Source organism: Abrus precatorius, unplaced genomic scaffold (assembly GCF_003935025.1).
Source record: "Abrus precatorius isolate BTA unplaced genomic scaffold, Abrus_2018 Scaffold8, whole genome shotgun sequence".
Classification (NCBI taxonomy): Eukaryota; Viridiplantae; Streptophyta; class Magnoliopsida; order Fabales; family Fabaceae; genus Abrus; species Abrus precatorius.
The window spans coordinates 36,682,355-36,704,830 of record NW_020874428.1 but is presented as its reverse complement, the minus strand read 5'-3'; the positions used below and the strand labels follow the sequence as shown (position 1 = coordinate 36,704,830).

The following is a 22,476-nucleotide window of genomic DNA, read 5'->3' as shown; positions in this document are numbered from 1 at the left end:
GCAACTGCATACAGACAACATATTTTTGGGCAAGCTGGGGGTTGATGGCACCCTCGTCTACGTGGTTCGCGACGTGGCAGATACTCTCCACATCTTACTTTAACAACTATTTTACTTTCTTTTGCGTAACATTATTATTATTATTATTGGAAGTATTTTTTTTATAATAAGTATTTTTATTTGACTAAAAAATATTTATAATGTGGTATTGAGGTATTTCTAGTTTAATTTAGATGGATTTTGCAGTAGAAGGTTATCTGATCTAAACATAAGAATAAAATATAATTTGTTTAAAATTAATGTGAATATAATATTAAATTAGATCTATTTTAATCTAATTAAAGTAATTTATATTATATTACAAATTTTTATTTTATTATTGCTATGTAAAAATATTGTATTAACACATAAACGTTTTTTAAATAAAATAAGTTTATCTGTTTTTCTTTCTTTTTATTTCCTTTGGTCTTGTAGTTTTTTGTTTTTTTTTTTAGTAACTAACTACTTTAGTGATTAATTTATTTTCTATATCAGCTAAATATACAAAAGTGCTTGATTATAAGGGTGGTCCGAGTTTCCTTGTTTTTAGTAACGATAAGATTTTGATCTTTTAGCATTTAAACTATTTAAAAGCTTCGACCATCTTTTAGCATTTTCATTAATTATAAGTGATGGTTATTTGGTTTTACTTGAGGGCAGAATAGGGAAAGTACAACTGGTTCAGTTTCCACTCTCGCTTAATTTGATTTTAAACATAATTAGAACCGATAAAAAAATATTTTTCAGTGTTTTTTTAGTTAATGATATAATTATTTTCCAATTTTTTTAAATCAGTCTAGCAATTTTAAAAGATTTGGAGTGGGTTTTAATATCTTTAATATGCTGAACTAAATTCTGTAAATAATTTTTTTATACATAAAAATAAAAGTTTAAAACTTTACTTAAGATAAATCGAACACACATTATGTAAATCAATTAATTATTGATTACTTTTATATTTGCATTCTAGCCTAAAGTTTTCTTAAGTTTTACATAAATTACAATTAGTATATAAATAAATAATAAAAAATACATCTAATTATTTTGTGCATTATTTAAAAGACTTACTCAAAAAGTTTTAATATGCAAAGAACTTCTATAATATATTTGAAAAATGTTTCAAATTAAAAATAAGTAACATATATAAATATTAATTTTCAAATAAAACTATATTAAAATATTGAGGTTCTGTTTAGCTTTCATTAAAAATAAAATTTTATTAGAAATAAAACTCTGTTGAAACAACCTGCCAATTGATCTAAATATTCAATAATAAAGATATTTTTTTCAATATATATATATATATATATATATATATATATAATGTGAATATAAAATATATGATTCATGTTAGTTTAAACATATATCTAAATATTTTTAACGATTTAAATTTAATTTTATCAAAACATATAATAAAGAGACAGTAGACTATATTCTCGTGCAATATTCTTTTTAAAGAATGTTAACAGGAGTTTTAAGGAAATAAAATTTCAGTCATCTTCTTTTGATGGTTGATAAACTTAACCTGACAATTAAATATTCTTTATCATAAAAAACAAAGTAAAAAGAAAAAATATATACACAATTAAGTGTTGCATTTCTAGAAGACAAAAAAAAAACATTTTCTTGAGGAATTAATTTTCTTTTGTTGTAAAAATATTGATCAAAGAAATAAAAATTAAAAAAATTATTAAAAAATAATTCCCAGAAGTATTTAATATATTGAATTATTCTTATCTAATGTCATTCAAACAGTAATTAGTGAAACTCACATTTAATAAAGAAAAGGTTAAATAAAAGATAATTTGACTAAATATCACGACAACGTAAAAAAGATACAATACATTTTAAGATAAATTGGACTATTCAAAAAATAAGTTGCTACAAAAATCAAAATAATATACACACGTTTGATATGTAGAAGTGAAATAGTTGATATTTAATGGAGAAAAAAGTAAATTTTGGTGTAAAGATAAAAAAAAAAATTATGTATCGTTAATAGTGAAACATATGAATTAATTTTTTTTTCTTCGATATTAATTGATATTTTTTTCACCTAACTATTTCCATTAGCTTTAAGTAAATTAACTGGGCCTCAATTATTAGTTAATAAAGTGGTTGATTGATTAGTGAATTGCTAGTCTATTTATCTGTTTATTCTAAATCAAGCAGTAGTTTGTTGAACAATTCCTACACTTCATTTATTAACTATTATCTTATGGTTAATAAAGAAAAAAAAAACACAATGCAAAAAAATTAGGGTTGTTTGATCTATTTTTCAAAAAACTTTGGAGTCATTGTATTTTATTCGTTATCTAAAAATTATTTTCAATGACAAATGTTTTAAAAAATATTAATTAAGGAATATTTAATAATTTTTAAGACTAGAGATATTATTTATTGGAAAATAATAATTTTTTGTCAATTAATTCACAAGTGATATATATATATATATATATATATATATATAGGTAAGAAAAATTTGTTAAGTTATAAAACCATATTGACTCTTCGAGGAGTTTTGAGGGTCTAAAGAAAGTAGTTTTTTTCTATACTGAAAAAACTACACTTCGAGGAGTTTCTGAGGATTTTATAGTTTCTGGATTGATAATAGCCAAAACTGCTCAAAAACAAGACTGGTAAGAAATTACTCAAAGTCCACGAAATTGAAAGTTTTTTCGAGATGTTTTGAGGAGTTTCAAGTCCATACACCCAAAACTGCTTGAAAAATAAGAATAACAAGAAAATATTATAAGTCCACACGATTGAAAGTTTTTGAGCTCCAGATTTCCTTCAGAATTACTCGAAAAACATGAGCTGGTTAGAAAATATTCTAAGTCCACACACCTGGTTAAGCTTCTGATTCCCTCCAGAATTGATTGAAAACTAAGAAGTGGTAAGAAAATATTCTAAGTTTACAAACCTGGTTGAACTCCATATTTCTTCCAGAATTGCTCAAAAAATAAGAATGAGTAGAGGAAATATTCTAAGTGCACGAGAACAAAAAGAGTTCTCAAATTTTCTAGAATTAATCAAAAAATAGAAATCAAGAGATAAATTATTTTAAGTCTATAATACTAAATGAACTTTTTAGATTTCTCTCATAACTGTTCGAAAAATAGAAAAAAAAAAAGAAGAAAATTTTGAGTCAATAAGAGTTATGATAGGACTTAAAAGTTATTACATGGCTTAGAAACGGTTACCAATAGTTACCATCAGACAAAGGTTTAACAATACAAAGAGAGATCATGGGTGATAGCAGTTATAGAAGAAGTCTCAACCAATAGCACGATCACAAGCAATTGTAGATAATGAGTATTAGCAGTTGAAGGCAGTTACTAAGAAGTGCTCACTAAAGAAGAAGGACGACGATGATCCTCCTACCTATAAATACTCTAAAGCTTCATTTTTCAGATGACGACTTTTTGCACCTAGATACCGCATTTAAATTCTTTGAACGCTAAAACCCTGCACCGCGCCAGACACCAGCTACCAAGAGACTCACTGTGTCCGTTGTTCATGAGGAGTCGTACGTTTATTTACTTGCACATTTACTTTTTTGCATTTTAAATTCAGTTCCTTTTGCTTATTTATTTTCTGCAATTTAGTTTTTGTTTTAGCACATTATTGTAAAAACCTCTATGTTGTAATTTAGCCTTATATTATTCATATTTAACAATTCGTTTTACGACATCTATTTAATCACAACACACTTATAAGAACTCAAAGACGATCTAAATCCAGTCCCCAGATTGCTTTTTGATTATTTGTTTATAAATTATCATTTTTCACCGTAAACAAATATTTTAACCAAATTTTTATTTTAACTCTTTCAAATGAAATTTTTTTTAATCTTTATATTTTTATAAATTTTATTTTTACTTCTGATTTATCGATACACTCATTTAAAAGACTGTTAAATATTAGTTTTATTTTACACCTCGTTGACAAGAGATATTAAAAATAATAAATAGTTAAAATATAAAAATTAATTTATTTGGAGGAACTAAAACTCAAAAATTATTAAAATAGAAACTAAAAATATATTTAAGTTAAAAAATAAATAATTCAGTATTTATTTAATATTTTGTATCATTTATTTCATGAACAATATTTTAAAAAATATAAACAAAAAATAATTTATTTTTATCTAATTTATTTTATTTCTATGTTTTTATCTAGCTTATAGAGATTCAAATATCACCTCAATCATAAAAATTAGCATAAATTTATATAAAACTTATAAATTCAACATCCTGCCATAAAGCTTTGTTAGATCAATCAATGTAAGTACAATAACAATCCAAATAAGTTTAAAATGGTACCAGCCAAGCGTATAATTTATTATCCTGTCACTTAATTACCCAAAAATATTGGTCAAATAATTAAACATAAATTTTCAATATTTTTTTAAATTTCGTTTCTGATAAAGTTGTAGTATTTTAGGCATAAAAGGAGGAAAAGTGATAAAATAGATTTGGTATTTACTAAAATGTACCAAAATTCATTGAGATCTTCTTAATGTTCATAAAATCTAAAGCATTAACCATTGTTTATATTAGTAACAAGAGTCTCTCTAATTAAGAAAACATACTGTCACAAGAAAACATGATTGATAATCAATCCTAATAGATAATGGTAAAGTAAGGTAATCAATCATACCAAACAGTGATAAAAGCTTAATTATGAGAATGGTTTATATACTTGAGTTTTTTTTCTTTAATTTCGGTCTTTATATTGTTGTTTTTTTTAGTTCTTCCTGTTAACATACATTATTAAAAAATTGTCATGTGTTAACTTTTTATTGAACTACTTTGATAGCATAATAAGTAAAGAGACTAAAAATATGTTTTAAAAAATTGCTCAAATGTATATACTAACTTTGTATTAAAGACTAATGATAAAATAAAATATAAAATCTTAAAAATAAGATGTGATGAGATGATATTTTTAAATAATTTTATAATATTATCTATTTTTATCAGTTTCTCTCAATTTAGAACTTACCAAATTTGTTATAAATAAATCGTTTAAAGAAGTCAAACAATATAGCTTAATAATGTGAAATGAAAGACTTGATATAATTCTTAAAAATTATAATAGGCCAATAAATACTTTTGAACTTTAAAGCTACAAGACTTGGCTAATTTCACTGCGAATGCTATAAAGCTAAGTAAATTTCTAAAAGAGTTTAAAAGTGACATTCATGAAAACGGCCAGGGAAATCAATTGATACTTCTGATAAAATGGTGAAATCAAGCTTATTTAACCGAAAAAAGGTTGTATTATCATATACATATATATATGTGTGTGTGTGTGAAAGATTAGTACCATATATTATTCCAAAAAAAACTATACATTTTAAGGCTATTTTCCTGAAAAGATCCAAGACTACGTTATTTAAAAATAATAATAAAAATGCACTGTTAAAAACCTTTGAAAAAGTTGTAAAGCCCGGGTGTTGTTTATTGGAAAGTGACAAAGCTACATTTCTATTAAACTCAAGACACCCTAATTTCATAATGCAAAAATTATCATGGATGCAAATTAATAGAACAAAGTTAGAGGATTAATACTTAATATAAAGCATTAAACTTTATATTATTCTTTGAGAATATAATTGTTAAATAGATCCATTAGTTTTAATCATGTCAAAACATCAGACAATTTAATATAATTAACAGATTTTGTTATAACAAAGTTAACTTTTATTATTAAATAACATATTAATTGTTAAAATGACGTCATTTTACGATCAAAATAATATAACACGTAAATAGAAGTTTATATTATTAAGACAAAAATTATTAATTGAACTAAAAATTTTGACATTTAATAAAATCGTGATTAACAGACCATTAAAAAATCTCAAAAACTAATTTATCAAAAACTTACTTTCTCAATAGCTAATTTTAGAATTTATTTCAATAAAAAAATAAGTAAAACTTCTTTTTTCAAAAGTTTCACAATATAACACTGTTAAAACAAGTCATAGAAAATTATCTCATCTAATATCATATTCAAATTGTGATATTTTAAGTAAAAAAAATAAATAATAATTCAAAAAAATTGATAGTTACTAAAATATATTAAGATTTTTAGATATTTTCAGACTTGAAACAATTAAGTTCTGTTTATGTTAATCATAAAATGATAATAATAAAATGTGATAACTAATTCTAAAAATACTAATAAAATAAAATAAATTGTCCTGTGAAATAGCAAGTAAAATAAAAAATAATAATCCTTTTAATAACTTAAAATAATTGTTAACATTTTATAGCAGCAAGGAGAAGAAACAGTGTGGGGGGGGGGGGGGGGGGGGAGTGGAGTTTGTCGTTTAGGTTTGGCAATCCCGAAAAGTGTTTGGCATTGGGTCCAAAGATGCAGATCTTTTCCCGGCAAGTAGCATGAACAATCCCAACTTCACTTCAGTGGATGAGACATGAGACACGCCCATTCATTCATTCTCCACAATTCAAATACCAATCAACTTCAACTTTTTCTCAGCGTCCTTATCCCAACATTTCTTTTATCACAAACAAAGAAAATTCAGACTTTCATGTTTTTTACCCCCAATTCCAAAATTTCATTTTGTTACACTAGTTCGGACAAATATTTTAAAAACACAGAGAGAAGCATGTTACAGTATGGTAAAAATTTTAAAAGATACATTTGATATAATAATAAATAAATTATACTCTGAATAGAACATTGATCTACGCAGCTGAAGAGCCGAAATGTTATTTCAAACTGAAAGATGATTACAATACAGAAGGTAAGAAAATGAAAAGATGAAGAAGAGACTGAGAAGTGAAAAGCATTGTTGTGGGTTATTTTCACTTCTGAATAGGGATAAACTAAACAGTGGAAGAAGTTGTCTTTAGCCGTAGCGATTAGGAGACATGACCCATCCGGTAGTAATTGGTGGTTGGTACGTGCTGGACCACGTAACACCACTGCCACACCCAAACCCCGCTAATTTCCTTTTTTCTTTTTTAGTTTTTTATTTTAGAATTCTGTAATTTCTCTTTCTTCCATTTTTTTTATTTTAACTCGTTATAATAAAATTAAAATGTTAAATAATTTCAAAATGTTAGAAGAAATATTAGAAAAAAAAATTATGAGATACCGGATTAGATTTTGCAGAGGGGATTATTTTTTTTTGTGAATTTTAATATTTTGATTGGTGCTTTAAGTACAAAATAAAAAATTAAAGTATAAAAAAAATAAACAAAGTGATAAATTTTTTAAATTTTAAAAATTGAAAGGCTTAATTAATTTAAATAATTTTTCAAAAAGTAAAATTATATATAATCAAAACTAAAGAAATAAAAAATTATAATTAAATATGTAATTTATGAATATAGCAATAACCTAATCATCTTACAATAATAAAATTAAAAAATATAAAAAAATTATTTTAGTCATGAATCATTCGATAAATTTGTCTCTTTAAATAGTTTATGAGACTCGTTTATTTAATTAAATAAATAAATTTAAAATTAAATTCAATTATTTAAATAAATTAAATATAAGTTTTATAAATTTAAATTTAATATATTTTTTAATTTTTCATCCAGTTTAATTTAAATTTAAGTCGCGTACTTAAATGTAGTAGATAAATTTATCATTAAAGGTTTTTCTATACAAGAACTTGAACTTTAGACTTTATTTAAAGAATACTGAGTCACTTGTCATTCATACTAACTTTTGTTAATTTAAATTTAATATTTTAAATATACATAATTAAATAATTATAATTTTATTTATTATATATATTAAAATTTAAAATTATATATTATTATCATTGTGTATATTATTTATTTAATTTAAATTTTTAATAATATATCTTAAATAAAGTGATTATATTTTTTTTATAAAAAATATATTATTTTTATAATAAAAAAATTTATTAGTGATTTAAAGTGATTTTTAAGTAGATAAAATTATATTTTATTTTACTTTTTAATAAAAATATTCATTAAATGTTAAATTAATAAAAAGTTAAAATTTATAAAAATATATAAACAAAATAATGAGTTATTTAACTCACTAAAATAAATAAAAAAATTTAATTTTTATTTATTTATTTTTGCTCAAGTTGAAGTTTAAACATTCTACTCTGACTCATTTTTATTTTTCATTAAATTAAAACTAATACTATTTACAATGCCACCTCATAATCAATCACACTATCACAACTTTTTTCTCATTCCATTTCCGTAAAAACAATAAACTTATTTAAATACAGATTACTATAAATATGAGAAATAAAGAAACGACTTTTACATTATAAAATTTTAAACAGGAGTACGGTTTAGAACCCCCGAAGAAAAAAAGTTTTGAATTATAGATATTGTTATTAAAGTTAATCATATTCTATTTTATTGAAAATTGTTTAAATTATATTTTTTTTCTCACTTTTTTAAGAATTGGATGTTTCTTCTTTAAGAGATTAATAGTACTCTCAGATAAAAGTTTAATTTAAAATTATCATTCAATAATTAATTTTCTTTAATTAATATTAAATACAATGAAAATTTTTATTAAAATATTTTCATCTATTATACTATTTTTTAAGATATTAAATATTTTTATATACTTTAATTTTTATTATTATTACTATTATTAATATAATATTTATTATTTTTTATTTTAAATTAATATTATTTCTTTTCAGAAAATTGTTCTGTTGTGAAGTGATTTTTGAAATGAGTTAAACTGAGTCTTTTAATATAATATTAGAATATATATATATAACATTTTAAGTGAGAGGAATTTATTATTATGAGAGGTGAGAAATAAAAGAAGAAGATTAATTAGTAAGAGAAAGAAGAAAGTGAATAGTAAAATAGTAACATCAAATCTAAGTTTTTATTTTATCCAATAACAATTATTAATATCTTTCACCTCTTATAATAATAAATTTCTCTAACTTAAAATACCTTATATATATAATTTAAATGTTAAAGTTAGTTGCAAATGTCTAATTTAAATAATTTCAAACATTAAGTGTCCAGCTCTTAGCACAAGGAAGTGTTGGGAGTGTTTTAAGATATTTTTCATAAATTAGAAATCTATAATTAAAAAATTATTTTAAATATATTTTTTCATTTTAAGTAGCTTTTGAAATTGAATTATGTCTATTTTTTAATATATTTAATTATTTTTTATTTTTATTTTTCTTAGACTCTAGTTAAAGTTTGGTCATCAAGAATCTTAAAATCTGGATTAAAAAATAAAATAAGATTACATAAGTAAAATTTGTTCACAACTACACCGTATAGGTTGAGGTGGAGAGGAGTACTGTGTAGAATCCATGCTAAAGTGAATGAAATGTTTGATAACATGCATGCTGGAAATGAAAGCAAGCAAATGCAATTATGGAAGTGGCTACAAAACGAACAATTATTTACTTATTTTAATAACCGACGTAAATTATGATTAGATAAGTGATTAAACACAAGTTTAAACTGCTTAGGAAGTATAATGATTTATGATGCCCCACTTGGTAGAAAAAAGAAATGGATCCTCAACCATATTTACACTCTGCTAAATAGGTGGGGTTCTGCATCATTGGATCATCTCACAGCAAAAGAAAGGCACCAATCGCTGCGTGATATTCTGTGTTCCCAAGATAACATGTCAATGGGAAAGGACACAAAACACCACATATCCTTGCCTCCCTTCACAATATATCATGCATCCATGTAGACACATATCTCAAAATGCCTTCAATCACTCTTATATATATATATATATATATATATATAGATAGATACTTATATTTAAAAATAAATAAAATAATACAGGTGAAGTTTTTATTTATTTTTTTATAAAGTTAATTTGATAAAAACTTTTAAATTAATAGTTGAATTAATTAATTTTGTATTTTATGAAAAATTATTAAGTAATAATGTGTTTAAATTTAACATTCTTTGTAATTACATTAAAAAAAAACTAAGAAATTGAAGACACCGGTAATTCATTATCCGAGGAGGTGGGCCAAAAAAAAAAAAAAAAAAAAACATTTTCCATTATCTTTCCCGTAAACAGAAGTTTTGGTATTTTGTCCTAAAATGAAAGGTTAACTACTTGGTACATGGATGTGTGCGACTATTGAACGTTGTTTGGAGCTCTCATCTAATCTATGTTATTGTTTATGTAATTTGCAACAATATAAATAGCTCTTTTCCATTGTTGTGAATAGCTCACAGTGCTTTATTATTATTATTATTATTATTATTTAGTACTTTTTTATATTTTAAAAAATTAACTGTTAATTATTTGGAAATTTTTATGTTTTTTTTTCTCAAATTTTAAAATTTCTATGCATTATTAAGATACTCACTAGTAAGAGTGAAAATAAATTGAGTTAAAATATGCTTTTTAAAATCTGAAAGCAGTTAAGCTTAACCTCGTTTATTGTTTGAACTTAACTTATTTGTTTAATATTTTTTACGACGTGAACAAATATTTTTAAAGGTTTAGTCTAACCTAAAAGTCTACTTAAAAGCCTTAATTTATAATAAAAATAATAAGCCTGTGAATCTACTTTTACATACACCAACAAATTTAAGTTTATATGACATATGTAACTTTTAAATAAATAAGCAAGCACAGAAATTCAAAACGTTTTAGTTAAAATTTAATACATCACCCACAATCATATCATCGTCATAATTAATTAAATAGGGTGGTATCTTTTAAGTGTAAAATACCTTCTGGGTTACTTAGCCTAATCTTTTTAATTAAATACTTTTTTAAATTTATTTTATTTAATACATATATTTGACCTAAGACTAGTGTAAACTAAATAACAAAAACTTGATATTTTCTGAAAGTTTTAGCATGTGCCCAACTTTTTATTTTGCTTTAACAAAATTTTACTTAATGAGCATACAATAGAAAACGTTTAGGCAGCATTAAACACATTGACATTCCCAAACACTACTCACACACTTTCTTACACAATAACATTCAAACTTTAGTAATTTATTTTACTTATACTTTTAACAATGTAAAGTAAAATAAATAAAACTAGAATGGCATGTATGTACCATGGTACAGTTCACATGTGTCGTGCATTAGGGAATAAGAAAGCGAGGAAAATAAATATGGAGAGGTATATATGTGAATGGATATGATGATGACCAATTCAATCGCAGGGTTGCTCAGCGATCTCACTTCAATGTCTCTTGCAATCAAAGGTACGTTGTGGTCCAAGGAATCAAAGGAGCTACGTGTGCATTGCCACATGATTTTTGTCAACGCTAGAGTAAAGTCAACATTATTAACGGTGAGATGATGATGTGCATGTATGGATGTCAAGTTGGGTCCACAAAATGATTGTGACCACTCTGTGCTGCCTAACATTATCTAAGGATGAATACACCCTTAGTCCTTAGATGGGGAATGATGGCAGTAACGTTTTGGATTCTGTATTCTCACGTGAAGTCTCAGCCCAACTGAACTTCCCAATACTTTTCGGAGAAACTGCAGAGAAACACCCAAGAGTTTTTATATCAGAAAAGATGGTGTTTTATTCTATCGAAATAAAAGCCCCCCCTTTTTTTTATTAATTAAGTTATCTGGTACACCCTCTTTTACTTGTTTGATCGATAATGTTATGGTAAGAAACATCAATTTAGGTACAAATGAGTCAAGCTTGTGGTCCAATCATGTTGCCGTTAAAAACAGTAATATGGCCTCCGGTGATTGATAATGGATTGTGAACTATAAAAACATTGACGAGTCTCCTCCTTTGTGTATATGGAAAAGGCAGTTAAAGAGATGGAAATAAAAACTTAAGGTAAAAAAATGTTAAATACAATATTTTAAAAATTAGTGCTAACTTTTAATATAAATGTTTATTATATTGTTTATCGAGATAAAAATATTTAGTTAAAAATATATTTTATTTAAATGATTAATGTTAGTTTTCTTTTTTCTATGTATATATCTTAAAAGACAAAAGTTATTATTTGAATCAGAATCCTCTTCTGTTTTCGCGTGAAAGCAAAAATATAAAATCAACGTAATTGGACGTCTATAGGAAAGAATTCGGATCCTATTACTTTAAGGTTGTTTTTGCCAAAATTAAAGTGATATTGCCAACTTTCAGGCATTTTATTTTATTATGTCTGTTTAGAAAGCATTTTTATTGACTCTCTCATTTAATTAACGTTTTTAAAATATTTAACGTTCTTCTTTGTTAATCGAACAAAAAATTTAAAAATTAATTAATTATATAGAAATAACAATAAACATAACACATTAATGAAAAAAAGGCATTCTCTTGAACAATACTAAAAGTATAGATTAAATTTTCGATCAAATTTGTAAGACTAATTGTCTAATTCAGAGATTTCATGAAATTTGCTATCTGTTTTTTTTTTTTTTTTTTTCAAGAATGATATTTCATACCCGTTATCGATGTTATCATATAATTTTATAGTAAAAAAAATTAGGAAGAGAACAATTTAAATAAGTTTATCCGTTTCTTTATTTTTATCATGAAAAAGAAAAAGTGTAAAAATATGAAAAACCATTCTTCTTTTTGTTACACAAATCTGCTTTCCATTACTAAAATTATAATTTCTTTCCGATTACAAAATGAACAGTCAAGTAGTTGGTTCATATGGACCACTTAATCAACGTGGAGACCAAAAACTAAGACTAAACCACTTTGGATAAATAAATTAAAACAAAAAAGGGTATATCTTCTGTTGTCTCCATCAAATTGAATGTGACAAAATTAATAGCGTTTGACATGCAAATTATTACATAATTTCAAAACTTCAAAACTCATGGGTTTGATTATGTGATTATGGATAGTCTGTGTTTTAGAGCATTCAGTAGCATATTCCAGAATAACAAGAGAAGAATTAAGCAACGAAGAAACTTATTAAGCCTCAAAAGTGAAAACCCAGAATATGTACTCCAAAAAAATTTCTTTTTGGAGTACATATTTGTCCACACACAAAATTAATATATTATTATTAAGTGATTTTTTTCCCCTAAAAATAGATTTTTATTTCTTTACAACTATATTAATAATAAAGACATTTTACATAAAAAATTAAATTAAAATAACAACAAACATTTATGTATTATAGAAGTATAAAATTTTTTCTCTTCTTTAAGAGTGTTTGTTTGTTTATTTATAATCTGGAGGCAGTGGTATCACTGGTGTGTATACATGATATGTCCACTACCATGACTGGTCCCTCTCTCACTTTCATCATCACGTTGATGTACTCGTTTGCTTTAAAACTGACAACTAAAAGAAACACAATGATTCCAAGATAGTGCATATTCTATCCTTTGGCCTAATTGCTCTATTATCTTTGTTAAACAAAAAATGACTAACATCATAGCTACAAATTTGAATATATTCAATGTATGTTGTCCAATTCTGGTGTTATCCGTTCATTAATTAACAGACAGTTTTGATTGATAGGGACGAAGTTTGGGAGCAACTCTTTGTACATATTTGAGCTTATTTAGCTTCAATTGCATGCATACATGCGTCTATATCGATGATAAGAGTGGCCCTTTATTAAGAACATGCACCAAGACAAAAGCCTAAAACAAACCCTTCAAGGTTTCGTGTTTTTTTGTGGTTAGCGTAAGTATTAGACTAAGAGCGGTTATTTGCAACGCACTACATAGCAATCATTGAATCAATCAAAGCCAAGAATTTATCTGCATTAAGATTGAAATTGTAACTATTCTTAAGATTTTGTTAAATCTAAGTTAATTTAAATACATAGCACACCTTTTTTTTTTTTTTTTTTTTTTTATAAAGTGGCTTTACCACTATTTATAATTTTATATATTTATGAAATTTAAATTATTAATGATTTTAACATATTCTTTATGTTAATTTTTCTTCAGATATCAAGTCTTAAATTTCAGTTGTAATTTGTTTTAAAAATGTTTCTTTTAAAAAAAAAAGACCTTATGTTTTCTTACTTATTTATTTGGATTATATATATTTACATTTTCTTTACCATTTAAATAATTTTTCTTTATACTTTAATTTTTTCTAACTTAAAAAAAATATTCGTACAGTGTTACTTGCTAATTTATCCTAATTTATGACTACGGTATGTCACGTGTTCAACGAATTCCGACGAGTTACAATTCATCACGACCAACTCAAGTAGTATACACACATATATTTTCTTTTTCAACACATTTTAGATTTTCGAAATTGAGATAAATAAAATGAAAAAGCCCAATAAAAAGGGAAACAAAGTTAAAAGAAAAGAAGAAGCAGCCCAATTGACAAATCAAAGTTTTACAAGTAAATATTTGACCACACTTAAATATTTGATCAAGAATTTTTACAAGTAAAACTGTGACATAAACCTTCAAATCAAGGTTGGTGGTTAGATAAAACTCTCTAAAACAACGATTTGAGGATTCAAAGACATTGCATAGTCAAATAACAAAGATTTTCAAGGATCTTAAAGGGAAAAAAAAAAACGATACACTAACCACAAAATTATGAAGACTTACTAAAAAATCTTAAAAACCTAAAATATCCACAACAATGAAAAAAATGTTCTTTGAAGAATTTTATATTGTTATACAAGCTATTCTCAATACTTTTAAATATCATGTCATCAAGTATTAGTAAAAAACAATTTTAAATAAATAACAAAGTATATGATGGATCGATTGTCATCTCGTCACAGAAATTCATGAGTACCCTGTGAGCAAGATATTTGTTTTGATTTATATAGTTAAAGCGGTACATACTAACATATGCAATAATATCTACAAGAAATTTCTAATAATATCATAACATTTCATGCTATTGCTTTTTAGCTCCCAGTTCTATCGCTTTAGTACAATGTACTTACAATACATTAATAAAATTGAAATGCACTCTTACATTATCAACCAATTAAAAGGCGCAGGAATGATGTAATTCTTACTGATATAATAATCTAAAGTTTGTTAACACTATAGAAATTGTTTCATTACCAGTGTATTTCAATCAACTTAAATATTTGCATTTATCAATAACTTGTTTGCATAAATATAATTTAAAACGTTTAGAAGCAACATTTTAGATTAAACTATAAATATTATAAGGTAAGTGCAAAGTAGTAACAGTAAAAAATTTTAGATTCCCCGAAATGTTTTCCCTGTTTACATAACTCAAAGCACCATAAAGAAGCTAAAATACTTGTTTAGCACAACACAGCTTATCAAGCATAGTATTACCCTGATAAATTGAACGCGCTTAGAGTGAATATAGTAATTATTTAGAAAAGCAATTACCAACTATCTAAACAAGAACTTTTGAACTCTAGACCAAACAATGAAATAGTATAGAAATTTGGAGATTCGGATATCATACTACAATGGACTCGTTGCTTACTGGTACAATTCTTTCCTTGATAAAGAAATTACTATATCTGATTCTTTTGAAGCCTAAAAAACAGGGAAACATGGTAAATAGACTAACCTATATATATTCAAGCAGTCATGGCAGATCAAATATGTACATTGCTAGATGAGGCTTGAGACTTAGATAACGATTACCAACAATTACCAAAGGCAAGAGGATTTAGGAGGCTCGGATCATGCAGAAATAAATTTTCATATATTATAATTGACCAAAAATAGAGAATCCATGGTGTTACAAAAATATCTTCTCTTCTTCATGACCCTCTGGTTTCAATAAATTGAAACCTTAAAGGACTACTTTCCTCAAATTGTTTAGTTTCCAAGCTTCTAGGTAACAACTCATGCTGTTGGATACTGTGTCTGTGTTTACATCATGATGTTCTTTTTGTTGTTTAAAGTCACAGCAGAGTTCTTAGAGAATGGAGATGGCCCTTTCATGAGAACATTTTGATCCGAAATTTGAGGATCTATATCCTTCCATGTATGAATATTACAGTTTCAGTTACTTCCCTTGCCTCTTACCTGCAATCCAAGGATCACTAGTTAACAAAAATATCATGCTAACATTATCAATTGATTAGATTTGGAGTAGCACAGTTCCTCAATAACGATTTCAAGAAGTCTAGGCACAAAAAAGATGGAGAAAAGAGAGAACAATATGTAACAAAACCAACTGTTGTTTCTTATGTAATAATCTTCTTGATATTACTGTCACGTACCTCTCTGAAACCATGATCTTCTGACAGTACGCCGGATGTGACGCTCGTGTTTTTCTAAGAGCTCATCAACTGTGTGCATTTGAGATAGTAGGGGCCCTGAAAACTCAACCTTTTCTCCTTGATCTTGATAACTCTGTTGGGAGGGAAATAAATAAGAATAATGTCTATGCAAGGAAACATAAATCGCATAGTCTGGCTTCTGATCCAAGAAAAATAATAACCAGGCGAGTCAAGTAAAGAGTAAACTTCAATTTTTTAAGTAATTATTGCAAAAACAAGTTCTTGGTTTTTGAGAAATCAATTTTTTTGGGGGAGTTTGAAAGAGCTTTTAGAGAACTTATGACTTCCATAAATTCTTTTTAGCTTATTTTAGTAAGTTTGTTACGAAGTTTATAAAAATAAAAGCCTTTTTAGCTTATTTCAATAACTTTCGTGGCCAAATTCATGACATAAGCTCTCATATAATAAGAGCTTACAAGCTTAACCAATTAAACTGTTTATCAAAAAACACCCTCTATCCTAGTAGGAGATCAGATAGTTGAATTATCCTCTAAGAAAGATATTAAATTTTTTTACAGCTCACTAGTCTTAACAATGCCAATAACAATATTGGAAATTGCAACAAAATATGACTTTTGAAGTTTAAAGAATACCCTATATCATCACAAGTTCCAAATTTTATCTTGCAAAAAGAATCCTACATCAGTCTCCACGTATGGAAACAAAAACAGAACAAGATGTAACAAGAGGCGCTTAATTTAGATTCATCCCTCAGAAGATGATATCTAATGCTTAATACCGTATTCATGAATGTGGCAAACTTGTAAACTTACCAGGTTACTTCTCTTGGATAGTGAGTCTTCCCTGTGATAAAGAGCCACAGATAGTTCTTGTGAATGGTATTCTTCAGAAGTATCAAATGAATCTGGACGATCAAACTTACTCCATTGATTTTGCATTGCAAGCTTAGAAATTTCAGGTAGGTCATGATGGCCCCTAAAGTTGGTGTGTGCCCCAAGAAAGTCCTTATTTTCATAGTTTATGGATTCAGAATTATTCCTTAAATTTATTGTTGAAGTTTCTAATGAATTAAAGATATATCCTCTAGAAATCGACCGAGTGTGGGATCTAATTGAAGTGTCATCTCTACGCCTTTTTGCCCATGCAAAACCACTTGATTTTGAAACTTGTAATGGACCAGGAAAGGGAATATCTACTTGAGATGCATTCTTCATCTGGGAAGAATCTTCTGGTTTACCACTAGATTGCTTTGGTGCCTCCTCACCTGTGTTAGTGTTCTCTTCTTTAAGGATGTGGACGTATCTATCATCCATCTTGTGTGAAGTTTGAGTTTGACTGGTAAAATCCTGTTAGAGAAAAGCAATATAGTTGGTGAGAATTAATTTTTGGTAATTAGTCCACTGCTGCAAACTAGTATGCATTAATAAGAAACATAGTGATAAAAGAAGAAAGAATGAAAGATAGACCTCTGCTGGAGCTAATTTACTCAGTCCTAGTGGCTTTCTTGATGGTTTTCTTGTTTCTGGTCCACAAACTCGTCCACCAATCTTTTTCCTGTAAGTTTGTCACCATAAGATTTTATGAAAAGGGAACAAGTAATAATTGAAAAAATGGAAAGCTTTGTTTATTATGCTCAATAATACTTAAAAAGGTTCACAACATTTTTTCAGTAATACAACCTTAGAGTGGCATATCAGGACACCAAACTGATCCTTGGCGATATATCTAAAAAACATAATCTACTTCCAACTCCCAGAGGAAGATAGAAAATTCAATATTCCAGCCCCTTCTTTGACATTCATGTTATTTTGACCTAATAACTATATGTTTTTCTCATTATCTGAAAACATTTATTTCTAGTCCCAATTGTTGACTTTTCTTAATTCACTGCACAAGTATGTTCATTCAAGTGACGTTTGAAACATGAAAGATGAAGAACCAAACCTAGAACCCGATAAAGCATTCAAACAAACAGTTCTCTAATGGATCAGCCTAGAAAATCAAAGTATGGCAATACACTTGACCAAGTGAATTTGCACTGGTGATATGTGACAATCTAAATCCTAGGATTCTAGCCAACAAAACTGCACAAAATAGACTGTGAAAATGATTTTCACCTTCTTGACTCCTCCTCGTGTTTTGCATCAATCTCCTTGCTAGGAGGGTATACTGGTAAGCTTGATGGGTCACATGCATAAGGTTTTGTTTTGAAATACTGAAAATGATAAAGTTGTTGGGTCAGAAGACTAGATGACTCCAAAACCATCAATGCTTCACATAGTCATAAAAGTTTGCAGATGGATGATGCACAGATTTGTGCCTAGGACTAATATCAGTAAAAAGAAAAGATTTATTTGGATTTTATAAAAGTTTCAAAAAGTATTATCAAATTCAAAATGGACAAAGGCAATCAAAGACTATGTTCTGCAATATAGATATCAACCGCACACCGCTAAGTTAAACTACCTCCAACGAGAGAGCAGATGAGGCAGTCCCACGTTTGTTTGGTTCAACAGAAAGAAGAGTTTGTATAAGATTTACACTGCTTGCAGGAAAATCTTTAAATGTCTCTCGGAGGCAACTGTCATATGGTTGCTGGGGCTTGAACAAAGTTGCATGAGGAAGTCTGGTCTTTTTCCAGTATTCATCGGGTGGGGAGCCACAAAGCTTGAAAATTTTGTGCAATTGTTCAACCTATATGTATAACAAAGTTCAATTCACAAGATATTCAAAAGAACAGTTAAATAACAATATTAAAGTTGTCATTTCTTGTTGTGATTCATTTATTATCAATTAGCTGGTTAACAATCCATCTATTTAGTTCTCTCCACTGTATCGATATCATAAACAACTGAACATGCAACAATAGCATCAATGTCAAACAAACCAATAGTTAGATTGCCACAAAACCTCATGAAATAGGAATCAGATTAAAATTTCTACCTTGTTCACTTATTATTGGCAACTACGTAGGATTTATTTTGAAATTTACAAAATTGATTCGGATATAGTAATGTAAGAGAAACTAAGAATAAACCTCAAATCAGTTTGTAGGCATGATATGAGTGCACCACTTTCTTGGAGAGGAAGAACAAGACAGTTGAAAGTTGTGACTGATATCTAGATAACATGAATTTCTAGTTTTGGTTGAGACTTAAAAGACATTCTCTGAAATGCATGAGGTAAGGTGACACAAACAGAAGGCCACTAAGCATCTGATCCGATTCTTATGCATCAGCAAATACCATAAAACCCTTTAATAGAAAAGTGGTTTACTATTTGTCTAATAAGATCTAATCCAACTTTCAGATTTACACTAATTTGCATCATCAGAGGGGAATCTGATTCTGAAAAGGTATCGAATGTGGGAAGGAAAAAAGTCCATACATTTTGAAAAGGTTACTTTACTACCTCAGTTCTCCCCTGAAGTATAGGCTTCCCAACTAGCAACTCTGCAAATACACAGCCAACACTCCAGAGATCCACAGATGCACCATAATCTGTTGAACCAAGCAAAAGTTCTGGAGGACGATACCATAAGGTGACAACACGGCTAGTGAGAGGTTGCTTGTTCCCAGAATTGCAAAAGTTTGCCAACCCAAAATCTGCCACCTTCAATATCCCTTCATTATTCACCAGAAGATTTGATCCTTTGATATCTCTGTGCATTACACCCCGCGAGTGACAATGCTCAAGACCAGATAACAACTGTTTCATGTAACATTTGATCTGCACAACAAAATTATTTCGTCCCTTTAACTAGCCAACAAACAAGATTGCATCACAACGACCATGCAATATTCTGTAGCACTTATGCTGTATGAGAAGCAAAGAAACAAATGTGCAATATTCATGACAATGGGAAGCTAAAATACCTGTGGTTCACTAAACTTGATTTCTGGTCTAGACAAGAGCCCTGTGATGTCGTGCTCCATGTACTCAAAAACAAGGTATATGCTACAAGACAATCTAGAAGTAATCAAGCCCTCCAGTTTAATGATGTTCGGATGATCAAGCCTTCTAAGAATCATTATTTCTCGTGCCATAAACCTTACACTCTCTGGCTCAAAATTGTCAAATCTCACCTTCTTCAGAGCCACTATCTTCCCAGTCTCAATCTCCTTTGCTCGAAAAACACTACTATATGTACCCTGCCCAATCTATTAATCCATTTTGCAAATTGAACAAAAAGTCAAAACAATGAACATTAGTAGAAAAAGCAGCATTTTATAAACAATTCAAGAAAAACCAATTACTCAATATACATTTATATCATTCCAACAAGAAAAAATCAATCACTCGATACACATTTATTATCAATAATGAACATCGAGAGAAAATAGCAGCATTTTATAAATAATTCAAGAAAAACCAAGCACTCAATTTACATTTATATCATTCCAACAAGTTTAACAAATCTAATCCTTGACCATAAAATTCAAAGAACTAAATTTTAAAAAAAGTAAGCACTTAATTGAAAAAAAATCGTGTTTTTTTCTTCAAGATAAGTTAAACTAAATATGCACTAATCAAATCATAAATTCAAAACAAAAAAAAATTGAGAAAAAATTATTTTATTGATAATTATATATGATTGAATGGTAGTTGTCATCGTATGAACCTTATCAAGTTTCTCAAATGCATCAGCTCGAAGAGGCACCCAACCGTGAATGGCTTCACAGGCGACGGCGCTGAGCCACGCCGGCCAACCCGCCGCCGCTTGTTCTCCCTCCACATACTTGCTGAGGTTCCCCAATCTGAAGCTCAGAGACTCACTTCCACCATTCGAACTCGCCCTCCCTGACTCACCCAACTCGCTCCTACTCGCTCCCACTGACTCAGTCTTCTTCTTCCTGTTGTTCTCCAACTCAACCGAGTGGTCAATAGCAGGCGTCACCGACACCGCCTGCTTCACCACCACACACCCCATTACGCCTCACTGCACCATATCATTCCCCAACACCTGCAGGTTCCGACACACAACGACACCGGTTCACTTGGTCCGGTTCCTGTGGTCAAGTTAGCTCCTTTGGGAACTGCAGAGGACGAGGGAGAGCATCAACAACTGTTTAACAACGCAAGGGGAAATGGGTCGGTTTTTTAAACCCCGCATGATAAGAACTCAGACACAGACACCAACGTAGGACTTTGTTTCATTCGCTTTCTCACTCTTTTTGTTTCTCCGGCAATTGCGGAGAGAAGGTGGATGTTGGGATCTTAATGAGGCTCACTGAAACACAGCACCGAAATCAACGGAAGAATAAGAAAATTTTGTTGTATTTGCCTTTTGAAATACCGGTTTTGCTTAGTATTTGTTTGTGTTGTTATAGGTTTGTTTTGCGTGTGTTGAAGTGAAAGGTAAACTAGAAAGTCAGGAAATTTTGCATGGGATTGGATTAGAAGCGCGCGTGTGAAAATGGGATGTTTTGTTGTACGTGTGAGATATATATTCCATTTTCATTTCTGTCATGTCATGTCATGCTAATCATCAATAATTGTTAATGACAATTAATATTGCTTCCACACTGGTAAATATTATTGGGTCGTTGTTGTTGTGCGATTAATGGGTCTGTAATCTTTGTTTGCTTATAAATTTCCATTTTCTTTGAATTTAAGATTTTAAGATGTTTTTTTGTTCATACTTCATGCACCACTTTACTCGCGTGGGGACAGGGCAATAAAAGGGTGGTTTTAATATGCTCTAGGGTAATTAATTTTAAAAAACAACATAAATTTGTAGTAATAATTGTCCATGTAAAATTTTTGCTTAATTTTAACTGTGTTTACAGTTATGCCATCGCTGACATTTTCATCGTTACTTTTGTCAGTTTATTGACTTATAGTCCAAGTATTGTTGGGTTTGATTTTGAAAGGTTGAAATAATAATGGGGCGGGCACACCTTTGCTACAAAAATTTCTTCATGGTTTTGACACTATCTTCTTCCTATCCTGGATGTTGTTGATATTGACCACAGTTCTCTCTTTCTTAGAGATAACGCTTTGGAATGTTGGATATTTCTAGTGGGTAGAAAGCATGCTGCTAAGGATAGGCCTGACTTTGAGAATTGAGAGTCTGGGACCATTTTTATATATGGGAAAGTTTTCCTTCCATTTGAATTTGATTAAGATAAAAACAGTAAATACGTTTGACAGTTTAACTGTTGCCTGCTAATAGTATTTTCCTTATATTTCAACATTTCTTTTTAGGCGTAGAAGATAAGAAAAGGAAGACCAATATTTTTGTTCAATTAATACAAAACAAGAAGTG

General features: G+C 28.2%; 1 protein-coding gene across 2 annotated transcripts; it reads right to left on the bottom strand.

The window, feature by feature from the left end:
* Positions 1 to 15,350: 15,350 nt before the first annotated feature.
* Positions 15,351 to 21,626, bottom strand: LOC113874948 (protein IMPAIRED IN BABA-INDUCED STERILITY 1-like). Of its 2 annotated transcripts, XM_027513271.1 has the most exons (10): positions 21,378 to 21,540; positions 20,830 to 21,244; positions 20,084 to 20,368; positions 19,620 to 19,937; positions 18,675 to 18,902; positions 18,326 to 18,423; positions 17,675 to 17,762; positions 17,021 to 17,554; positions 16,188 to 16,320; positions 15,371 to 15,990 (listed from the first exon to the last, which is right to left on the bottom strand). In XM_027513271.1, exons 2-10 carry the CDS (start codon positions 21,136 to 21,138, stop codon positions 15,971 to 15,973), a joined length of 2,013 nt encoding a protein of 670 aa, XP_027369072.1. In that variant the 5' UTR covers positions 21,139 to 21,244; positions 21,378 to 21,540; the 3' UTR covers positions 15,371 to 15,970. The 2 variants fall into 2 exon arrangements, with proteins under 2 accessions (XP_027369071.1, XP_027369072.1); XM_027513270.1 differs by having other exon boundaries at positions 15,351 to 15,990; positions 20,830 to 21,626.
* Positions 21,627 to 22,476: the final 850 nt, after the last annotated feature.

Excerpts from the sequence above, each read along its gene's own strand:
- LOC113874948 (XM_027513270.1), bottom strand. The coding sequence starts at position 21,138 with ATGGGGTGTGTGGTGGTGAAGCAGGCGGTGTCGGTGACGCCTGCTATT. Across the intron at positions 18,903-19,619 it reads TACTTCAGGGGAGAACTGAG|GTTGAACAATTGCACAAAAT; the intron begins GTAGTAAAGTAA and ends TTATACATATAG. Across the intron at positions 17,555-17,674 it reads GTAAATTAGCTCCAGCAGAG|GATTTTACCAGTCAAACTCA; the intron begins GTCTATCTTTCA and ends TTTCTCTAACAG.